The 21430-nt window shown below is 31.9% G+C and overlaps 5 protein-coding genes across 9 annotated transcripts; 3 read left to right on the top strand and 2 right to left on the bottom strand.

Annotated features, from left to right (window-relative positions):
* The first annotated feature begins 1216 nt into the window (after positions 1-1216).
* Positions 1217-4938, top strand: Schlank (ceramide synthase schlank). Of its 3 annotated transcripts, none has more exons than XM_076420963.1 (8): positions 1217-1564; positions 1653-1842; positions 2192-2312; positions 2908-3020; positions 3105-3435; positions 3518-3636; positions 3719-3863; positions 3944-4938. In XM_076420963.1, the coding sequence occupies exons 2-8, from the start codon at positions 1664-1666 to the stop codon at positions 4070-4072; spliced, it is 1137 nt and encodes a 378-aa protein (XP_076277078.1). In that variant the 5' UTR covers positions 1217-1564; positions 1653-1663; the 3' UTR covers positions 4073-4938. The 3 variants fall into 3 exon arrangements, with proteins under 3 accessions (XP_076277078.1, XP_076277077.1, XP_076277076.1); XM_076420962.1 differs by having other exon boundaries at positions 1218-1526; XM_076420961.1 differs by having other exon boundaries at positions 1219-1560.
* Positions 4939-5197: 259 nt separating this feature from the next.
* Positions 5198-10424, top strand: Agbe (1,4-alpha-glucan-branching enzyme). The gene is made up of 10 exons (XM_076420936.1): positions 5198-5530; positions 5763-5932; positions 6431-6672; positions 6758-6967; positions 7758-8065; positions 8140-8340; positions 8453-8805; positions 8885-9069; positions 9665-9953; positions 10032-10424. Exons 1-10 carry the CDS (start codon positions 5418-5420, stop codon positions 10037-10039), a joined length of 2079 nt encoding a protein of 692 aa, XP_076277051.1. The 5' UTR covers positions 5198-5417; the 3' UTR covers positions 10040-10424.
* A 293-nt stretch (positions 10425-10717) lies between these two features.
* On the bottom strand, positions 10718-12233 carry LOC143207469 (mitochondrial import inner membrane translocase subunit Tim29). Its single transcript, XM_076420969.1, has 3 exons — positions 11401-12233; positions 11225-11326; positions 10718-11149 (listed from the first exon to the last, which is right to left on the bottom strand). Exons 1-3 carry the CDS (start codon positions 11537-11539, stop codon positions 10749-10751), a joined length of 642 nt encoding a protein of 213 aa, XP_076277084.1. The 5' UTR covers positions 11540-12233; the 3' UTR covers positions 10718-10748.
* A 567-nt stretch (positions 12234-12800) lies between these two features.
* On the bottom strand, positions 12801-19470 carry LOC143207467 (uncharacterized). Of its 2 annotated transcripts, XM_076420964.1 has the most exons (9): positions 19263-19470; positions 18500-18686; positions 16077-16217; positions 15592-15709; positions 14950-15111; positions 14657-14890; positions 14407-14538; positions 14151-14323; positions 12801-14084 (listed from the first exon to the last, which is right to left on the bottom strand). In XM_076420964.1, the coding sequence occupies exons 2-9, from the start codon at positions 18544-18546 to the stop codon at positions 14009-14011; spliced, it is 1083 nt and encodes a 360-aa protein (XP_076277079.1). In that variant the 5' UTR covers positions 18547-18686; positions 19263-19470; the 3' UTR covers positions 12801-14008. The 2 variants fall into 2 exon arrangements, with proteins under 2 accessions (XP_076277079.1, XP_076277080.1); XM_076420965.1 differs by lacking the exon at positions 18500-18686 and having other exon boundaries at positions 19263-19469.
* On the top strand, positions 12917-14019 carry LOC143207468 (N-acetyltransferase family 8 member 3). Of its 2 annotated transcripts, XM_076420967.1 has the most exons (3): positions 12917-13227; positions 13326-13486; positions 13619-14019. In XM_076420967.1, the coding sequence occupies exons 1-3, from the start codon at positions 12917-12919 to the stop codon at positions 13834-13836; spliced, it is 690 nt and encodes a 229-aa protein (XP_076277082.1). In that variant the 3' UTR covers positions 13837-14019. The 2 variants fall into 2 exon arrangements, with proteins under 2 accessions (XP_076277082.1, XP_076277081.1); XM_076420966.1 differs by having other exon boundaries at positions 13326-14019.
* Positions 19471-21430: the final 1960 nt, after the last annotated feature.

The following is a 21430-nucleotide window of genomic DNA, read 5'->3' as shown; positions in this document are numbered from 1 at the left end:
GAAATACTAAATGTTGCATTTTACAACTTTTTTATGTGGGCCTACATCGAAAATTTAAAAAATACGTTTTGTAGATCTGTGTGGATTATATGCATTGTGAAAGTTTCATCGAAATCGGTTGATGCGGGGAAAAATGACAGTCATTGAAAGATGTATGAATTCTTAGATTTACTGCTGTTATAGGCCGAAAATCTGCAATTTTTACCATCTTTAAACGCTTGTAGCTCATTGCAACGTCGACCGATTTTGACGAAATTTTCAGGATATGTTTAATTGAAACAGATCTACAAAACGTACTTTTTAAATTTTCAATATAGGCCCACATAAAAAAGTTGTAAAATAGATCTTTTAGTATTTTCTCTACAATTCCGACCAATTGCAATTTTCGAAAAAATTTATTTTCACATCCTGTAGTGAACTAAGTGCTCTAGCTTCCGAAAAAAGTTTGAATCGTATAGTCCAATATTAAAAAGAGTATCGCATTTTTTAGAGCGTCCGAATATTAATGGGAGTCACTGTATATACAGAAACTGCAGAAGTTAATCACTACACATATGATTATATGTATATATATAGTTGTGTTAAAGAACGTGTCCTTATTTTTGTGAAAATGTAAATTATTGTAAAGAGATTCCCTTCCAATTGAGAGTTCCTTCCAATTTGTTAATGTTTTACGATTCTCCGCGCATTATAATAATTTTTTAATTTAAAAAATAAAACTCAACATCTATAGATATATATATATATATATATATATATATACAATAATATAAGCACATCCCAATTATCACTAATTAGCAGACTGCAGATTTTATTATGACAAAACTGCGAATAAGTGCACTTAAATTGCATGCAATTTAAAGTAGTGGGCAGAATTTATATTAGTAACAGCTTATTAAAATCAATAAAGCCAGAAAGAAATTTCTATTTGGTCCTTATTAGTTTCTTGTAATTAATTTATCAATTTATCGTTTTTAGATAGTAAATAAAATACAAGTGAATGTTTTATAATCAAGGTTGATCCTTAATTATTACCATACTTTTTATAATTTCACTCGTCATCGTTTCGTGCACACATATTTCATAGTTGCATACAAATAAATTAAAGATATAGTATCGTTAAAACAGTGTTCTCAAACATAATGAAACAATTTCAATTTTAAATGTGTATACATATAATATACATATACAATCGATACTACATTGCAAAACATTTATCATTGGAGTGATTACAACGTGCCTAACGTACGTTTGTACTGTACGTGCTGATTGTATAACTAAAGTATACGTTATTGTGCAGCAGCAATGCATATATAGCAAAATACTCGTTGGCGTACAATTGAATGCACGACCAATGGTTAGATTTGAACGAGAACCGAAGGGAAAACAATTAACGCGGTGGGTTCCACTGTCACTCCGTGCTAGGATTGAATGTAATTACTAATTACCACGGGAAAAAAAGTTGAGCGACGTTACACCAAAAGCACGGGCGCAGTCTTCGACCGGTGGCGTGTGCTAGCAAGAAGGTAGTTGGAAGTTTGTGTTCTAAACGCGGTTTCAGTGGGTATTCGTTCGATCTGATTTCTGTTTAACGTGATCTCCTCGCTGAACAATCGACGAACTTCTAACTAAATGTAAACGAATAATTACAGGCGTAGAAACAATGAATATATTAAAGAATGTTCCGTCGGCTTTTTGGTCGACGGATGTTTGGTTACCGCCTAACATAACATGGGACGATATCAAACCGACTCCAGAAAACAAATATGCAGATTATCAACACTTAATTTACCCTTTGCCCATGGCACTCATCCTTCTGGTGATCAGATACGCCCTCGAAAGGTAATAATCGTTCTATTATCTGTCTTACACATTTTCCAAAGATGAATCTTTGTTACATGGAGTCTTAGAGAGTTTCCTTTTGATTAAGGTTATACCACATTTATTTAATCAGTTGTGTTGCGCGTCGTGCAAAATTTTCTTTCTATCGAATCCCTTCGTATAATGAAATTGTTGAGCATGTTTGTCAATTGAATTATAACTACGCAAGTATGATATATATATAGTAATCATATTATATATACATATATACATTTATTGTATAATTCAGTACGCATACGCAGCTATACTGTTAATGTATATAGTGTTATAGCGTTGATTGAATTATATTAAACAATGGTTGTTGTCTCAGGTATTGTTTCTCACCATTTGGGAAATCCCTTGGTATAAAGAATACAAGAACGAAGAAAGCAACGCCAAATGATATTTTAGAGAAAGCTTATGTTAGTCGGAAAATTAAGAATAATACCCAAGTAAGTATATTATACTTCGGTGTAGCTTTGAAGAATTCGTGCGTATAAGCATATATAGATTATACTAATCAAATTTTAAGAGGGTAGACTCGTTTCTAGGATTACAAGGATACAGGATGTACCTTCTCATTTCTAGATAATGCAAAGGTGGGGTTTGTAAGTAGTCAAAAGCGCTGGATCAATGTAGGCCGCGATTGCCCTCAAAAGTCCTATTTTTATGTGTACGAGGTGTAATTTGCATTATTCGGCACCATGTAGCTGTTTCAGCTTTATTAAAATAGCTATATGCGCAGCTTTGTGCTTCCGAATAATGCAAATTACGCTTCCGAATAATTGTAAACGTAGAAATAAGAAATTTGACTATTGAAAAACCTCATCTTTGCATTATCAAGAAATGAGAAGGCGCATCCCGCACCCTTGCAATCCTGGAAATGAGAGTCTACCTCCTTAAGCGAAAGTCAATATCGGTTTAATGTATAGTTAAAATAGTAATGTTGTATTTTAAATGACGTCTTTAATAGCAGGTAGTTGAAACATATTTGTGTAATCTAAGTCAGGGTAGTTGAGAAATTAGATGTTATGAATTTCTTTTAAGATCCTGGCACTGGCGAAACAACTAGATTGGTCTGAACGACAAGTAGAAAGGTGGCTACGGTTGAGACGTGCTCAGGACAAACCATCTACGCTTACAAAGTTCTGTGAAAATAGGTCAGTCTTATACTATTCAAGTTTATCGCAACTGGAAATTTTATATAAAATATTCACTGTACCTGAAATATATTTTACTTACAGCTGGAGGTGTGTTTATTACATATACTCCTTCATTTATGGTGTTATAATTTTATGGAATAAACCATGGTTGTGGGATATAAAGCAATGTTACTATAACTATCCATATCATCCAGTTTCCAATGACATATGGTGGTACTATATGATATCCATGGCATTTTATTGGTCATTAAGTTTCTCCCAGTTCTTTGACATTAAAAGAAAAGATTTTTGGCAAATGTTTATTCATCATATAGCTACTATCTTGTTAATGTGTTTTTCATGGGTTGGGAACTTGACCAGGATTGGTTCCCTAGTATTATTGGTGCACGATTGTGCAGATATTTTTCTAGAAGTAAGTATTATACATACGAGCAAACATATATAAGCAGAAAGTAAAAATTTCTGTTATTAATCTGTGCATATATGTATTTTAGGCTGCGAAGATTACGAAATATGCTAATTACCAAAAACTATGCGATTGTATATTTGGTATTTTCACAGTTTTGTGGATTATTACACGTATTGGTTTCTATCCATTTTGGATAATTTATAGGTATGTAATTTAAAACACGTAGCAGCATAGTAAAGAGTCATTCGGATTACATTTGACCTGAAAATTACATTGTATTTTACAGCACATCGATAGAAGCACCTAAGATAGTACCAATGTTTCCAGCGTATTATATTTTCAATTCTCTTTTAATCTTATTATTATTCCTTCATATGATCTGGACGTATCTAATTCTTAAAATTGCATACAACGCTTTCTATGCTGGTCAAGTACGTCATATTACAGTAAATCCGTATTAAATGTACTGTAAAATTTTTTCAGTTTTATACAAGTATATGTAATTTTACAGATGGAGGGTGACATTCGTAGTAGTAGTAGCGAAGATATTTCAGATGCGTCCATGGATAGTACTTCATTAAATAATACTACAAATTATACTAACAAATTACACAGAAATATCAATTACACTAAAAAATAACTTTCTAAAAAAAAAGAACAAATTTATTGTACCAGTAATAAGGCAAAAATCTAAATATTTAGCCAGGCGCTAATTTATTTCAGCAAATATAACGAAGCCTTGCATTTATTACGAAATGATAAGTCAAAATCTTTGATGAAGATAGACACAGATTGGGGACTTCTGAATTGTTCACTTTCTTTATCACTATTGATATTTTCTAAAAGAAATTTAGCGCTTTTATACAATATGTGAGAGGACACACTTGTCTTATATATATATATAAATGTCCATTTATTGCTCTTAGTATTATTAAGTACGATAGAACAAACATCGAGAACTTTAAAATACACGTCTTATTAATTGTGTGATTTATTTATATCTGTCGAATCTGATAACTTAGCGAATTATATTTCTTTTTTTTTATTAAGTGAATTATGATTATTTAGTTAAACAAACAATGGACCAAAGTTTGAAAATATTCATTATCTGTACTTTCCAGCCTTCTAAAGGTCTAGTAATTGATTATGCTTAAAGACAATTATTTATTCTCTTGTACTTTACAAATGTCAAATGGTGTCTTAAGATTTGTAAATAAGAAGCTAATAATTATATCACTTATGAGTTAATATTTTTTTACAAATCCGCCCCACGTAATGCTTCATAGTATATACATGTATGTATTTTATTTTAACACATAATTCTGTGTTAAAAGAAATGCGATGTTTTCTCTATGATAAGATGTGTACATCAAACCTTAGGCTATAAAAAGTGAATACGTAATATTATGCGAATTTCCACTTTATATTAGAATCTGTATACATATTATTCATGTAAGATATGGAAAACGAATATTCGATATTATGTGAATAAAAATCTGTACAAAACATACAGTAATTTATCTACATATAAATAAGACAAACCAATATGGGTAACTTTGTTATTATTTATTTGTCACCCGTACGAAAATTCTATTGCTCCTTACATCATTTTTCTACGATTAGTAATCATATTTAATTTCCCTAATTATTGGCGCGGCAAGAAGTTATGCATAATATGGCTGAAAGTTTCGTTTGAAACTAGCGCCACTTATGTAACCGGATTAATCGCCATATTAGAGACAATTTTCAATCATAATGCTTCCACTCTTTAAAAATTGTTTCATTATGTTTCGTTGGATTTTCTTCGTTTTTGGTAGCCACTCTTGCCTTCTTCTAAGTCCAACAGTCCAACTGCGGCACGGAAAGGAGGTCACCTTCACCTTGGAGTGTCATTCAAATTTTAGCGGGGTTTGGTGTTCCATCGTGTTTGGACATTTTTAATATTTCTACTATTTGTAAGCGAAGATTTTGTTAAAGAAGTAAAGATGGGAGGAAAGTGGTCGAGTATGGATCCTTCCCAAGTCGAAGTACCGGAATTAAAGGCGATGTTAGAAAGAGATCCGTACTTGAAGCCCTATGAAAATGAATTTCGTAAAAGGTATCTTATACTTTAATTAACAAAGTTGTATATTGTATGAAACTACATTTGCCAACTTACATTCCTCTGTGTCATTATTAGTTAGAACTGTTTAACGTTCTTTTTCTGCGATTATTTGTCATTTGTTACACTACAAACCGAAATTAATTGTTATCGGTCGTGAAAGCATGGTAATCAAGTAAGCCGTTCGTTGGATCTATTTTGTGTTACAATCTATCGTTTTATTTGTCAGATATGCATTATTTAAAGATTATATTGAGAGAGTAGAATCTGGCGACGGCAGTTTAGAAAAATTTACGAAAGGATATAGTAAATTTGGGATCCATATAAACGAAGATAACAGTGTGACTGTACGAGAATGGGCACCTGGAGCACAGGAATTATTTCTAACAGGAGATTTTAGTAAGTAATTTCAAATTACACATTACATATAGATGAGAATCTCCAATCTCTACTTTAGTCAGCTATAGCATGACAAAATAATGTTAAATTATTATTATTTTATTACATTCTCTAATATGTTCGTTATCTGATTTTTCATATTTAACGTTTAAGTTTGTCTTGAATCTGTATAAATAAATAACAAATTAGTAGACAGCAGATTTTATGCATGTATGACAAAAATGGGTATATGTAGGTGTAATTTAAAACAGTAAAAACATTAAAAGAATTTAAATATACTGTTGTATTATTTTAAACCTATTAAACATATTAGGAAAGCAAATTAGAGAATTTTTATTTTGCATAAAGATCCGCTGTCTACAAATTCTTGATCAAGGTAAACGTATGCTCTATTAAAAATTCTAAATGAACAAATGAAATAATATGTGTATAATAGCAATTGATTAGAAAAACATTATTTAATCAATTTATTTTAATGATTTACAAATTAATTTTTAGATGGTTGGAGTAGAACAAGTAACTCATTTAAGAAATTAGACTACGGGAAATGGGAGTTGCATTTACCTCCTCTCGCCGACGGCGGTTGTCCCATAAAGCATAATTCTGAAGTGAAACTAATTGTAAGAGACAATAATAACGAATTATTGGAACGGATAAGTCCATGGGCTACGTATGTTACACAAAACAAAGCCGACAGCTTGTTATATAAACAACGTTTGTGGAACCCATCACCTGAAAATGTATGTCACAACATTTATATCTATGTCTGTAAAAGTTGTTTTGCATTGATTACGAATTACTTAAAACAATATTCTTTTTACACAGGTTTATAAGTTTAAACACCCGAAACCGAAGAAGCCTGAGAGTCTTAGAATTTATGAATGTCATGTTGGCATTGGAACTCAGGAACAAAAGATCGGTACATACTTGGAGTTTGCTAAAAATATTATTCCTCGTATCGTGAAACAAGGATATAATACTATACAATTAATGGCTATTATGGAGCACGCTTACTATGCCAGCTTTGGCTATCAGGTTTGTCTCTTTAAATATTAGTTTAACACTTTCGCACTTTGTAATCGTAAGCTGTTACTAGACAGCGGATTTTATGCATTTATGAGAAAAATGTGTAAGTGTAATTTAAAATAGTAGAAACATTTAACACTAAACCCACTGAGCATTAAAAGTAACTGGTACATGCTCCCTCATAAAAATGACAAAATTGATTTTATTCAGATTTTGAGCAGCTCTTATTGTAATATGTGCTCCACTAAAGATATCTATACAATCATTTCTTATGAAATTATTTTTATTATATCAATAATTGTAAAATAGAACATCTGGAACCGGTCATTTTAACCAGTGATGGTAGGTTTAGTTAAGAATTTAAATATACTGTTATATTATTCTCAACTGATTAAAAACATATTAAGGAAAAAATTAATTTCTATTTCACTCCAATTTGTTGTAATTCATGTAGACAGTTTTTATTTTGCATAAAGATCTGCTGTCTAGTTATTACTTATAGTCGCTCGGAATAATATTCGAACTTTTATAACTTTTCTTAATATTGGACCATATCGTTTGGATTTTTTTAAAGGAGTTAGAACAATTAATTTACTACCTAACGTAAAAAAGAAATTATGAAAAAATTGCATTAAATTCGTATTCTAACAATGACTGTTCTATCTAAAAGGATTTTAATAATATTTCATGTATATTTCATTCATTATTCATTATTATTATTATATTATATTCATTAGTATATTTTCATTTATCATGTATATCATGTATATTTATATAAGATTTCATCAATTTTATCAAGGTGACCTCTTTCTATGCTGCTTCATCTCGCTATGGTACTCCAGAAGAATTAAAAGAATTAATAGATACAGCACATCAACATGGTTTATACGTTTTATTGGATATGGTGCATTCTCATGCATCCAAAAATACATTGGATGGATTAAATATGTTCGATGGTACTGATAATTGTTTCTTCCATACTGGTCATCGTGGACAACATCCACTTTGGGATAGTAGACTGTTTAATTACGGAGAGTACGAAGTACTCCGATTTTTACTTTCGAATTTACGATGGTACATCGAGGAGTATGGTTTTGATGGATTTAGGTAATGATCTTTGAAAAATTTGTTTCATCATAATCTATCAATTATACGAATTATAATATATGATATTCGTGTAGATTCGATGGTGTTACGTCAATGCTGTATCATTCAAGAGGATTTGGACAAGGTTTCAGTGGTCATTACGATGAATACTTCGGCCTTAATGTTGATGTTGAAGGTTTAGTCTATTTAATGCTTGCAAATTATATGCTGCATCATTTGTATCCAGAAATCACTACAATAGCGGAAGATGTCAGTGGAATGCCTGGAGTCTGCAGGTATTGATTTTTACAAGTGTTTGTAGAAACATTTGTTCGTTTCAAGATCCTGTTTCACATTAAAATATTTTAGTTTTAACAGTATAATAATTATCTTTCGTTAATATTAAAGACCAGTTGACGAAGGTGGCTTAGGATTTGACTATCGATTAGCTATGGCTATCCCAGATAAATGGATTAAACTTTTGAAAGAAGTGAAAGATGAAGATTGGAAGATTGGCGAAATTGTCTGGACATTAACCAACCGAAGATGGATGGAGAAAACTGTAGCTTATTCGGAATCTCACGATCAAGCTCTTGTGGGTGACAAGACAATTGCATTTTGGCTCATGGATAAGGAAATGTACACGCATATGAGTACAATAAGTCCACCTAGTGGAATCATTAATCGCGGAATTGCTCTTCATAATCTTATTACATTGATTACACATGCACTAGGAGGAGAAGCTTACTTGAATTTCATAGGTTTGTTTTCAAAATCAAATTATGCAGCTTAAAATATTTATTATTTTTATGGTTAATTTGAAGGATTATAAACTATTAGGTAATGAATTTGGTCATCCTGAATGGTTGGATTTCCCTCGAGCTGGTAACGGAGATAGTTATCATTATGCTAGACGACAATGGAATTTGGTAGACGAGGATTTGTTAAAATATAAATTTATGAATAACTGGGATCGTGCCGTAAATACTCTTGAAGCAAAATATGGATGGTTACATGCTCATCCTGTAAAGTCTAAATACATATTTTGACTGAAAAATATATGTATCAGAGGGGTGCGAGAATGCGATGGTAGGGACGCGTCGAGATAAGTTGGGTACTCCAAAATTTCGGAGTCTCGAATATATTGGGATTTCTGAGAATTTTCGGGATCCGACATTTTCCGGTTCTCGCACACCTCTAATATTTATATCTTTTAAATGTTTAAAGGAGTAGACTCGTTTCCAGGATTGCAAGGGTACGGGACGCGCCTTCTCATTTCTCGATAATACAAAGATGGTGTTTTTCAGTTGTAAAAACCGCCACATAAAAGATCAATCTAGGCCGCAATAGCCCTCAAAAGACCTATTTTTATGCTTTATGAAAATAGCTACATGCGCAGCTTTATGCTTCCAAATAATGTAAATTATGCTTGGTAAACGTAAAAATAGGAAATTTGGGGGCTATTGCGGCCTAGATTGATCTTTTATCTAGCCCTTTTGATTACTGAATAACCTTTGCATTATCGAGAAATGAGAAGGCCCATCTCGCACCCTTGCAATCCTGGAAACAAGAGTCTACCCCCTTCATAGTACTTCTAATAAAAACTGTTAATTTTTACAGGCGTATGTAAGCTGGAAGCACGAAGACGACAAAGTAATCGTTTTCGATCGTGCTGATCTTATATTTGTTTTCAATTTCCATCCAGAGAAATCATTTCCTGATTATGCTATTGGTGTAAAGAATCCAGGAACTTATAAAATTCTTTTAAGCAGCGATAATAAAGAGTTTGGCGGAGAAGATCGTGTCGATACAAGTGTAAAACATTTTACGATGCCAGAAGGACATTCTGCCTATCCAAACAGGATGATGGTTTACATTCCATGTCGAACCGCAATTGTCTATGGCCGAGGTATGATCGTTAAAAATATTAACATTGCTTTTTACCGTTGGTAATAATCGTAATTTAATGTTGATCTTTTACTTTTAGAAACGTGATCACATTTGATGAGCCTAGCCAAAATAAGAACTGATATTAAGTCTCCTATGTACAAATAGAATGAAATTATTTTTCTACCAAAGTTTACAACCAAAATCTTTTAAAATGTTATACTCATAGAAATGTACAAATTTCTTTTTGGAAACTCAACATGACTTTTTACCGTATTACACTTCAACATGAACATGCACATTTATTTATTCAGAACATGTTCCTATGGATTCACACATATACATATATACATATTTACTCATTAATCTTCGTAGTGTTAGAAACTGTATAATGTTATGTGAAACTATATATATATATTATGAGAATTTATATTTTTAGATACTTGTTTTCAGCATCTACAAATGTTTTTAATAAAATGGGTATGTTTTAAAACGTTGTAATATTTATTTATAATATAAAATCCCAAGTTGATATTAATTCATTTAATTTGTATTCCCAATATTAATAATTTGAAAAATAATCTTTATGATTGCTAATATACAAAATATATAATAAAATCATATATTTTATGAAATTGTATAATCAATACAATGTTATACTGTATACTTATCGTTATATATAGTATAAATAAATTGCATTCTATTAAAAGAATATTGCTCTATTAAGTTGTATCAGCCCCCTTTTTTATAAATTAGAGATTTTGGTATTTCTACATTAAGGATTCACACAGTTATTACAGTTTATTTTCACATTAATTTAAGTTAGTTGTTCATATATTACATTGCTAAATTCTACTTCATTTATATCATAATCTTTCATCTTATTCTCCAAGATCCACCATTTGTTTAAGCATCCTATATCCACTACTCTTTGGTAAAACGTTATATACTGTGGTTTTAAATAAGAACAGTGTGTTTTATACAAGGAACATGCTTCGTCATAATTGTCCACCCACATTATTGAAAAAATACCAAAGTTGAATCGTCGTAGAATTCCTTCGTTGTAGCATTGTCCTAACCATTTAACATGATTTTCAGATACTGGATTTCGTATTGCTTCTCCAACTTGCATTAATTTCATAGTATTTTGTAATAATTGTTCTTGAAAGGTAGATTCATCCGAGTTATGTTTATTTAAATACACACAGGATGCTATAACTAATAGAAAACATTATTAAATAGCAATAATAATATTTTTAATTTCATATCTCATCGATTATAAATAATACATACGAGTGGCATATGTTGTAGCTTTTAACGGTCGTGTTTTACATTCTGTAACAACATTATCTGCTACTTCTTTATAATCTATGTAAACATTTTTCCAATATCGTCCTAAAAGTACACTTTAATGAAACGAAATGTTTGTAACATTTTGTTTTTATATAATTTATTTATAATTTACTTACCCCATCGCTCAAGAAATGTCCCTTTTAGTCTTTCTGGTGTTTCAAAATTTTGTATTTTTTGTGAGAGATCAGTGATTGAATTTTTTAATTTTGAAGTAAATTTATGGCTTCGAATCTGAGTAAGCTGCCTGTAGCTCATGATGGTCAATCAATTATGACGTTGAATGTATTGAAAATGTAATTTCATTCACAATATCGCATTGTCTTTCATTCGTACACGTTTCATTACAAATTACATATTACGGTATTAGGTTAACTTTACCAGCTGATCTTGGATATATTTAAAAAGTTCAAGATTTGCTATATGAATTTCATTTCATTTATTATAAAAATCAAATTAATTAAATCAACTGAATCAGCATGAATAGTTTATTTTATTACAGGATTATATATTTAATTTGTTACAGTATGTTATGGAAGGGAACAGGTGTAAAATATCCAGGCATAAGTAATATGCATATATTTACAAATTCATTATTGAAAATCTTTCCATACATTTGGTTTTACACTAATCAAGTCTTAAATACATTCTCCTTCAATAGTATCTCGTCGGTGGTTGTTGTGGTTGTAATTTGTAATGTTGCTTTTAGCAATATGGTAATGTCCAGTAATGTCGCACGAAGCATTGCGGTTGAAAAAGCTCATCTCTGTGTTTTGTGATTGAAACACGCATTTTCGAGGAAAACGTCTGAGATAAAACTCTTACTTTTTTTGCGTACACAATCTGAATATGCAATAACAAATTCCAGACCCCATTTTTAAAAAACGACTTCCGGTCTGGAAATCCTATTTCCGGTTAGTACCGGAAATTGCAACTACCACCATTCAATAGAGCGTATTCGAATTATCTCCAATTATCTCCGTTCGAATCAGTTTCAAAAATAAAATTGTTTTAGTTTTCAATAAAAATCACACTCTCCACGTCTCCACCAGAGTGGAGGGTGGATGGGTGGTCTATATACATATTTAGGTGGTCGGTGTCTTTGCCATCGATTTTTCGCGATATCGGTATTTCGTGCGATTGTGCAGCTCGTGCGACACGATATCCCATAAGGTGACTGGTCTATTCCTATCAATTCCTATCCTTCATCTATGGCTATGGTATCACCACACGTTTTCCAACTTCCAATCACTTCCAACTCCAACCATAGACAAGTCTATGCCCTACGCTTCTACAGTTCCAAAGTTCCAACAGAGGGGATACCTTCTAATTGTTGATATAATTTGACATACATGAAATGAATTCAGTTTCGTAACTGTGATCGTAGTTGTGATCGTAGATTGAAAAAAAACCCTTTTGTGGTGTGTATTTCTAAGAAGAGAGGTATTGTTTAAATCCGTTCTTATATGTATGTATAAAGAAAAATTCTCGCAAGTAAATATTATTTGTATAAATTACAGATGACAAGAATATTGAAACTAAACTGTTGAATATGTATAGTCGGACAGTATGCGAGCTTGTCTGCGTTCAATTTATGATTGATTAATTACTCACAAGGTTATAAAATCTTGAAAAATGTCTTCAGAAATGAGTCACATTATAGTAACACGAAGCTACAGGCCGGGAGACGAAATAAGTTGCAAAGAAATAATAAAAGCCGGCGTGATGTCATCGTTAAATTTAACATTCTTTGGAATTGTTTTCAAAGAATTAACATTCCAAATGATGATATTATTTGCTGCTATTATGTTCATTTTCTTTGGATTACCTCTGACCGTTTGTTTGTTAGTTGTACCTCTCGTTGTTTTCTTTGTGTACGTTGGAACTTACATAGGTTTTACTACAAAAGCTATGGAAGTCAATGAAGAACTTTCTAATATACCCAGGTAAAAGACTATGAAAGTAAATCTATGATTTAGCAATGTGAGCATAAATCGATTCACTATAATGACGATTATAAATACTTCTTCATTTATTGCAACAGGATTTACATGTCCAATGCCTTTTCCTGTTTTTGGGTTGCCGAGGCATTCAACCCGTACCTAATGACAGAAAGCCCAGAAAATGTACAATATACCATTATGACAGAGCAACAATTCCGTAACTCGAACATTGATATTTCATCTCGAGTTAAACAGATCGTAGGTACGGTTGCCTTGTGCAAAAGTCACACATCAGACAAAGGTGCATGGATTAAAAGATTACATGTGCACCATCTATACAGGAAGAAAGGAATAGCCTCGTGCCTTATTAATGTTGCTCTTTTGTTCGCGATAGAGCAAGGGTACGGTTGTGCTAACATTGTTGCCTCAGAGTATACAGAACATGGAAGGAAGTTGTGCCTTAAGAGGGGTTTTGAATTGGAATTGATGTACCACAAACCTATTTTGGGTAGTTTTGTAACTATTTTAACATATGAATTAACATATCAGATTAAACCTGGTGAAGACGAATATGTGCCACCTGTTTACAATAAAGCAATGCTCAATAAATAAGCATTATAGTTATATAGTTTATACGACTAATATAGTTTATATGACATCCACAAGTCTGACTGTGCATTTCCTAAGAATTCTTGGAAAGTCACACTTATTATTACATATATAAGATTAGTGATGATTCCAGTATGGTGTATCTGTACAAAGCATTTATATAAATATATTTTTCTCACTTTTTCATATGTTCCCAATACATTCGCACTTCTTTATCCTCCCAGTGCTTCTCTGATATTTTAGATAAGTACCTAAAATACATATTATTTTATGAGTATTCTTTTTTAGTTTTATTATTTTTACACGAAACAGCTTACTTTTCTTGAATTTCCGCTAGCAAAATTTTTTCTTTTTCCGTAATGCCGTTTAATAGAACGTCAAAGTTTATTTTTAAGTGTTCTAAAGTTTGTATTCCAACGAGACACATGGATACATCCGTATATTGCAGACCATACCATATGGCTAGTTTTGCAAATTCTACATCATGGTCCTGAAAATTTAACATTTTATCAGATTTATTCGACATTTTTCGTATAATATATTTATCGTTCTCGTTAATTCCAATTGATTTACCTTACAATATTTTCCTGCGTCTGCACAAAGTTTTTTCGCTTGCTCTGAGCTAGGATGCCAATCTGGAGGACCATTATTAGTTAAAAGTCCCATACATGGCGTCGATGCGTTAATTATGCCAATATTGTTTGCCTAGAATATTACAAGAAAGTTTATCTATAGAAACTAATAGAAATAATTGACCTATTTTGTACTTTAATGATACGAACCGAAGAAAATATTAATGGAAAATGTAGATAGAATATGGTACCTTGAAAAACGGAATATATTCCATTAACGTATCGTCTATTAGCGTAAGCCTTGTGTAGCTTAATATACAAGATATATTAATATTACTCTTTTCGATGCACTCTTTCAAAATGGACACAGGATATCCGGTGATACCGATAAATTTCGCATTGCCATCTGCAACTTGACGCGATAGTTCCGGTAGGGTTTGCGTAATTACTATATCTAAACCTGGAGCGAATTCAATATCGTGAACCTGTAAAATTAGAAATGTTTAGAAATATTCAATGCGGAAACGATGAAATTCCTGCTTACCTGAATAACATCGACGTAATCTAAATCTAAACGGTTTAAACTGTTCTTGATGCTTTTCCTAGTTTTCTCCTGCGAGAAATCAAACATATCTTCGTAATTTAATTCGTACCTTCCTACTTTCGTCGCAATGTAATATGCCTGTCTTGGAATACCTTTTAAAGCCTATCATTGGCAAAGAAAAATTTAATATTAACAACAATTTGTCACCGCATCTTGTTGAAGGGATTCCTATTTGGAGTGTTCGGACATCGATTTCATCCATAAATATGGCGAAATGACATTTTTAAAAAATTATATTTTACAAATTGGCTGTCATGATTTCTGGACAATGAATAAATTAATTTCCTTAAAATTGATTGTATAATACATATAAAATATAAATGTGCTTTCAGTCTCTTGATTATACCAATATTTGAGATAGTTCTTCTATCGCATGATAACGCTGAAACTTTCATGATAATATTATCAAAATACATTTTTGTTTTGCTTTAGTTTACTTACGATACCGCAAGCAACATGTTATCATTTCATTGATAAGAGACATATAATAATTGCACACTTTTACCGTGGATTTTTAAAGCATGAAAGTCTCCAAATAGGAATGAGCGTCAAATGATTTTCTCTTGAAAAATTGTTCATTACTTTTCCAATTAGGGTTTCGGAACGACCTCCTCCATACCACGGTCCAGTATCGATATAATTAATGCCCCGCTTTATTCCTTGACGTATCACCTCAATAGCTTCTTCCTCATTGTACGTACTATTGATAAATTAAAATACAAATCGTTTAATTGCTATAATTCAAAAGTTTTTATTCCGAGTACCGCAGTGTATTTATCACGATTGATATATTATACTTTCAAATATCGAATAACACGAAAAGATCTTGAAAAGATAATTTATTATTTGTTCTTTAAGTTTAGGTTAAATAGTCATTTTTTAAAATTTAAGTGAAATAAAATTATAAAAATACTTATACAGTTCACCGACTTCGGATCCAAGGTATACAGAATAGTTCTACGTCGTTGTTTCGCATCATCCAAGCAGGTCCGTATGATTTGAGAGATTGTTTAATTCACTCCGGACATTCCTGCATATTTAATTGGTACTGATTTATTGATACTAACCCATAATGGCAACCAAAGGGTCCACCACCAAGTGACAATTTACTGACTAATAATCCGGTTTTGCCGAGTGGCCGATATTCCATTGCTTTCACAGCCTCCAAATCGTGAAACCCTTCAACGTATGTTGGTGGTAACATTTCCCTACGTATATTGTAAACAATTGTAACAATTATAAATGGTTAAGTAATAATTAACGTATATTATTAATAGCAAATCGAAAATTTATATTGAAGTAAGATGAAGTAACAATAAGTAGAAAAACGCTTTAAAAAGAACAAATGTGTATTTATATCATTGTATGATATAAATTATGTTGTTATGAATAATATTATGTTTATGCAAGATATATATTTTTTGATATTCGATTACTTTATCAGTCAGTGGAGTACAAAGTTCAAATGGAAGGAAAAGAATACATACAATTTTTAATCGATCGTAAACTTAAAATATTTTTTTTCGTTCTCGATTCTCTATCTTATGACTAAATACTAGCAACTCGGGCACATTTTCGTAGTGGAGCGTCTGAGAAAAAAGGAGGTTTATTTTGAGTGGAAAATATTACATGTGCTTGTGAATTTATTTGATTTTATTCATTCTATAAATATGCATTTTTCTCTTGTAAATAAAACGTAAATTTAAAATTTTGTAATTCACCATGGTGTGATATCTTTGGAAACAATTCTCCATGTGCATTCTGGGTTTATGCATGTATTCTTACATATTTGCCAAAGCTATCATACCCGATGAAAACTAGAGATCGCGGTTTTGAACGTGTACTAAAATGCATGTGTACACGTGGTACGTGAACCGTGTAGTTGAATACGGATCCGTGTATACATGGATCGAAAAAGAATTCGATCGAAAATAACAATAAAACATCAGTAGTCGGACTCGAACGTGTCGAACGGATCCGTATTTACAGATCCTTAAATTCCTACTACACGGTTCACGTACCACGTATATTTATACATGAAATAGGGATCTCCAATGAAAACCCAAAATTCATTCTCTCCCACATCACGCCCCGTTTGCCAAATAGAATTGCCAGATATTTATTTCAATCTTAGGCTTATAGGAAATACCACTCACAAAAAAAACGCATTGACAACAGTACCTCATGGGCAGAGTTGAGCAAAAATTTTATTTAAATAAAAATTTCGAATAGAGTGGTTTTTTGTTTTTTTTCCAAGTGGGTTATAAACCCACTTTATTCGAAATTTTTATTTAAACTAGAGGGTTATTGTTGCTCGCTCGCTTCGCTCGCTCGCAATTAGGGTTGTTTTTGCTCGCTCGCTTCGCGAGCTCGCGGATAGGACTGCTCTTGCGAAAGGGTTAGTGATACGCATGGCTAGTAGTACCTATAGCTATTAATGTTTTTTTTTATTTAGTGTGTGACTCTCCACGATCCACACAAAGAACTTCCCGATTCGTTATTTGCAGTATATTATTATCATTATTAAGTGTACGTTTTAAGAAGATTATACGTTTTCAGGGAAATTTAATAGTTTTCTACTTATCAAAATGTTTGCTATATGGCGTCGCATTAAACTAACATCGTATGCTCGTTGCTCGCTTGGTTCCTTGTTATAGCATACTAATGTTGCAAAATAAATTGTCTTAATTCGTTTTTCGCAAACGATACAACTTCTCATTATCCGGGTTTGCAGTATTGATCTTGGATTTGTTCGATACTGTTAATTTAAATTATCCCAAAATATATAAACTGCTCAATTTTGAAACTCTGCTCAGTGCTACATACAACATTTGTAAAGTTCGTTTTTCTGATGTTTTAAAATTCAAACATACTTTTCTCGTATGTTTGTCCCTGAATTTTATGAATCGTAATCGCTTCAGCAGGAACCACTGGAAATTGACTACGTGTGATTTGATATTTTTCCTCACTCTACATATTTACTTGATTCGATATTTTTATTATTGGTGTAAAATTTTGATCAATATTTGTGCATTTTTCATATAATCACGATAACGAGTTCTTACTTTCACTCCTACTCTGGCCAATTGAAAATCTAACCACAATATAGACGGAATTTTAGTATTTTCTTGAAAAGTAATAAATTTTAATATTCCGCATGTGTGTGTGCTCCAATAACCAATCGGTTTTCAACATCAATGTTATTAATAATTATCATATAGTTTATATTAATTTTCAATTTAATCTCAGTTAATAATTCGTTTTTAACTGATTGTTTTTTTAAAGATTGTAATATAAATTTTTTTTTGTACTTTCATCGATATTCTTTGAAAGTGTATTCTCGGGAGTAGAGATGATTAACTCACTCTTGCATTGGGATAATTTTCGATTATTGAAAGCGGAAACATCATCGTAAGGTACAAAAAAAATTAAAAAAAAAATTTTTTTTTAATTTTAAAAAAATCGAAAAAAATTTTTTTTATATAATTACGTTTGTTTCTTCGGTGGAAACTTTCCGTTCTCTCGTATAAATTGCATTGTTGAATGAACTTCTTTCGAAAAAACTAAAAAAACTAAAAAACTACTTGACCAAAATGGACCAAAATCTAATCAGCTCTAAGTTACAGCGGGGCACATCGATTGCATCATTCATCATCCTGATCGCGTTGTTACTTTTTCTGAAAACGTTAACTTTGATCACATAGAAACGGCCATACGCGCGCGCGCGCGCACACACACACACACACACACACGCGCGCGCGCGCGCGCGCGAACATTTTGCTGAAAATAGTCTAAAATGACTGCAATGACCATGAAACGTGAAGATCTGCTAAAAAATCGATTTTCGATTTTCGGGGTCATTACAATAACTTCCCTATAAAATCGGGAAGTTAATAAAAATTTTTACCGATAAAATTTTTATCGATACGAGAGTCACCCTAATTCAGTACGCGCAGTTCATACGGTACATAGAGGCATAGCCTTCAAAAATGTCTCGGGTCGAGCAGTTAATTCCCAAGCCTTAAATTCATCTCGTATTTTAGCGTTTAAGAATTAAGATAGAATAAGTAACAGAGTCACTGCACACGTAGCCGCATAAAATGGATACATGCACACAGGGCCGCATAAAATTATCATTGACTTTAGATGTCGTAAACAATTATCAATGAAGCTTGCGTACATCGGTAACATACGATGCACTATTGTATAGGCATAGACGATACACTGTACAATTTCGATCCACAAATACTTACGTATTTTTTGTTTCACTTTTTTAACACTGTGCGAATTACAATCGGAAACGGTCGTTTGATTTTCAGATAAAGTTAGGAGAATAAAGCTGATCAGACAGTATAATGACGTGTGAAATAACACGAACAACTTGTGCAAATAAAATGTGACCAGAGAGCACTGATATTATCAGTACCACCAGAGAGTATATGAGAGTGTGCTCACGCCTGGGATTTCAGTGATACCACTATATTTCCTACATTCTTAGCATGGAACAGAACTTACATTGTCTTTAACATGGAACAGAACCGACATCATCTTTAGCAGGAAACGGAATCCGACGAGATGGGAACTGAAATACCGATCAGAGAGAAGAGCACTAAATTATCGAAGACCAGTAATAGCAATCTTTGTATTGTCATCTGTAAGTAGACAAGAGTACTTCCTTTCCAAGTAATTTCTACCAAAATTTTTCGAAAATTTTGATAAATGCATTGTGGAAAATATAAATTTTTCTAAGAAAAATAATTTCCATTTTAGTACATCAGTTTTATTCGCTGATAGAATAAGGAAGAATGAAGTCTCAATTAATTATACATTCGCAATTATTTGCGATCACTCGTTGTTATTTATCATATGGCTCGAGTATGACGAGTGATTAGTTTGTTGATAGCACGGGAATTATTTATGATACGAGCTAATAGGTATAGAGTGCAGCAATTTTCATTTTAGCACTATTTGAGCTCATCGTTTGCATTATAAGTATAATTCATTTATGCTCGCCGTACGTAAATATTGAGAGATAGCAGTATTTTAATTTTTCAATCTGCGCAGTGAATTTATTGTTTAATGACGTTTAATAAAACCACGATCTGAACTAAACTATTTGAAGTATTATGTCAAAAATTATCTTTCAACATCGATCATTTTACTTAAAATTTATTAATCCATGAATCTTAAGTTTGATGAAATGATAATTCAATTAATTTGTGAGTGAACGAATACCTTCGTTAACGATTTTAATATGAACAATTGATTTTAATTTTGAATGTTTCACACACTTCAGTTTTATTTTATATTATTTATTGTGTACACATTGTTATTGTGTATACATTATACATCACAGAATACAATACCGTAATACTAATAAAGTAGAAAGTTTATCATAGAATTCTATATGTATATACGTACCAAGTTTCAAATATTTGTTACAAAATAAAACAAGAGATTTTAACATTTTACACACAGCCACTTATATATATATTGATTAAGATTAGACAGTAATTTATATTATTATACAAAAAACATAAATGAACCAAAAACACGATCTCATTCAAAATTCACAAACAGCGTCTCTCAATAAATCAAAGTGAATAAAATTTATCAATGTAATAATCGTAACAATCGTAATAACAAATTTTATTTACGATACACTCTGTGTTACCGATTTATTTACATGACATTTCCTGACAAACAAGTGTAGGGGTCATCGCCACTTTTTCAGAATCTGTGCATTTCTAATTACGCAATGACCACAGTTTGACACAATTTTCCCGAAATAAGTTATAGTGTTCTGTTATTTGTAAGTAAATTTCCCCGAAACTTCGTGTGACTTTTATTTTTTTAATGCGAACACATAGCCGAAAAACCTAAGATGTAAATGTTAACTCATCAATTTGAATAAGAAAATATTGAGAAATAACTATTTACCTTGTTATTTTATCAACCTTTTACCACTGTATCAATTTGACACCGAGAGGCGGATTCAGATCGTGAAATGAGGAACGGATGAGGGATAAGTGGCTCTTGTATAAGTGACTTTAAATGATTCAATAATTACAATTTTCTACATACCATATCAAAAATATTTTTTCAGTAATCAATATATTTGCAATACGTTTGTCGAAACTCAGCTAATTAAAAGATGTTAGCGAATATGTATAAAGATGAACCCCATAAGATCTCCTTTAAATACCGTGATAAAAACGCCTTCACGTCGTCGGTGATCATCTTCGCAACAATAGAATAATATAAACAAACCATCCGCAAATTTTCCAGCTGTCCAGCCTCCCTGTCCCCTCGGATCAATCATTTCTCCCAGAATCCCAGGCTACAAGCCCAGAAAACACAGCCTGTTATTAACAAATTTCATTCATCCCTGGCGAATTCATGTGCAACAAGTACCGAAGCG

Source organism: Lasioglossum baleicum, chromosome 3 (assembly GCF_051020765.1).
Source record: "Lasioglossum baleicum chromosome 3, iyLasBale1, whole genome shotgun sequence".
Classification (NCBI taxonomy): domain Eukaryota; kingdom Metazoa; phylum Arthropoda; class Insecta; order Hymenoptera; family Halictidae; genus Lasioglossum; species Lasioglossum baleicum.
The sequence above is the reverse complement of the archived record's forward strand: the minus strand, read 5'-3'. Positions and strand labels throughout refer to the sequence as shown.

Coding starts and splice junctions, on each gene's coding strand:
- Schlank (XM_076420963.1), top strand. CDS start 1,664: ATGAATATATTAAAGAATGTTCCGTCGGCTTTTTGGTCGACGGATGTT. Junction 1,843..2,191: donor ATCAGATACGCCCTCGAAAG/GTAATAATCGTT, acceptor TTGTTGTCTCAG/GTATTGTTTCTCACCATTTG. Junction 3,637..3,718: donor CCATTTTGGATAATTTATAG/GTATGTAATTTA, acceptor TGTATTTTACAG/CACATCGATAGAAGCACCTA.
- Agbe (XM_076420936.1), top strand. CDS start 5,418: ATGGGAGGAAAGTGGTCGAGTATGGATCCTTCCCAAGTCGAAGTACCG. Junction 5,531..5,762: donor GAAAATGAATTTCGTAAAAG/GTATCTTATACT, acceptor TTTATTTGTCAG/ATATGCATTATTTAAAGATT. Junction 8,066..8,139: donor TATGGTTTTGATGGATTTAG/GTAATGATCTTT, acceptor ATATTCGTGTAG/ATTCGATGGTGTTACGTCAA.
- LOC143207469 (XM_076420969.1), bottom strand. CDS start 11,539: ATGAGCTACAGGCAGCTTACTCAGATTCGAAGCCATAAATTTACTTCA. Junction 11,327..11,400: donor GACATTTCTTGAGCGATGGG/GTAAGTAAATTA, acceptor GTGTACTTTTAG/GACGATATTGGAAAAATGTT. Junction 11,150..11,224: donor AGCTACAACATATGCCACTC/GTATGTATTATT, acceptor GTTTTCTATTAG/TTATAGCATCCTGTGTGTAT.
- LOC143207468 (XM_076420966.1), top strand. CDS start 12,917: ATGTCTTCAGAAATGAGTCACATTATAGTAACACGAAGCTACAGGCCG. Junction 13,228..13,325: donor GAACTTTCTAATATACCCAG/GTAAAAGACTAT, acceptor TTATTGCAACAG/GATTTACATGTCCAATGCCT.
- LOC143207467 (XM_076420964.1), bottom strand. CDS start 18,546: ATGCAATTTATACGAGAGAACGGAAAGTTTCCACCGAAGAAACAAAC. Junction 16,218..18,499: donor TTTCCACCGAAGAAACAAAC/GTAATTATATAA, acceptor CAATATACGTAG/GGAAATGTTACCACCAACAT. Junction 14,324..14,406: donor ACGCAGGAAAATATTGTAAG/GTAAATCAATTG, acceptor TTAAATTTTCAG/GACCATGATGTAGAATTTGC.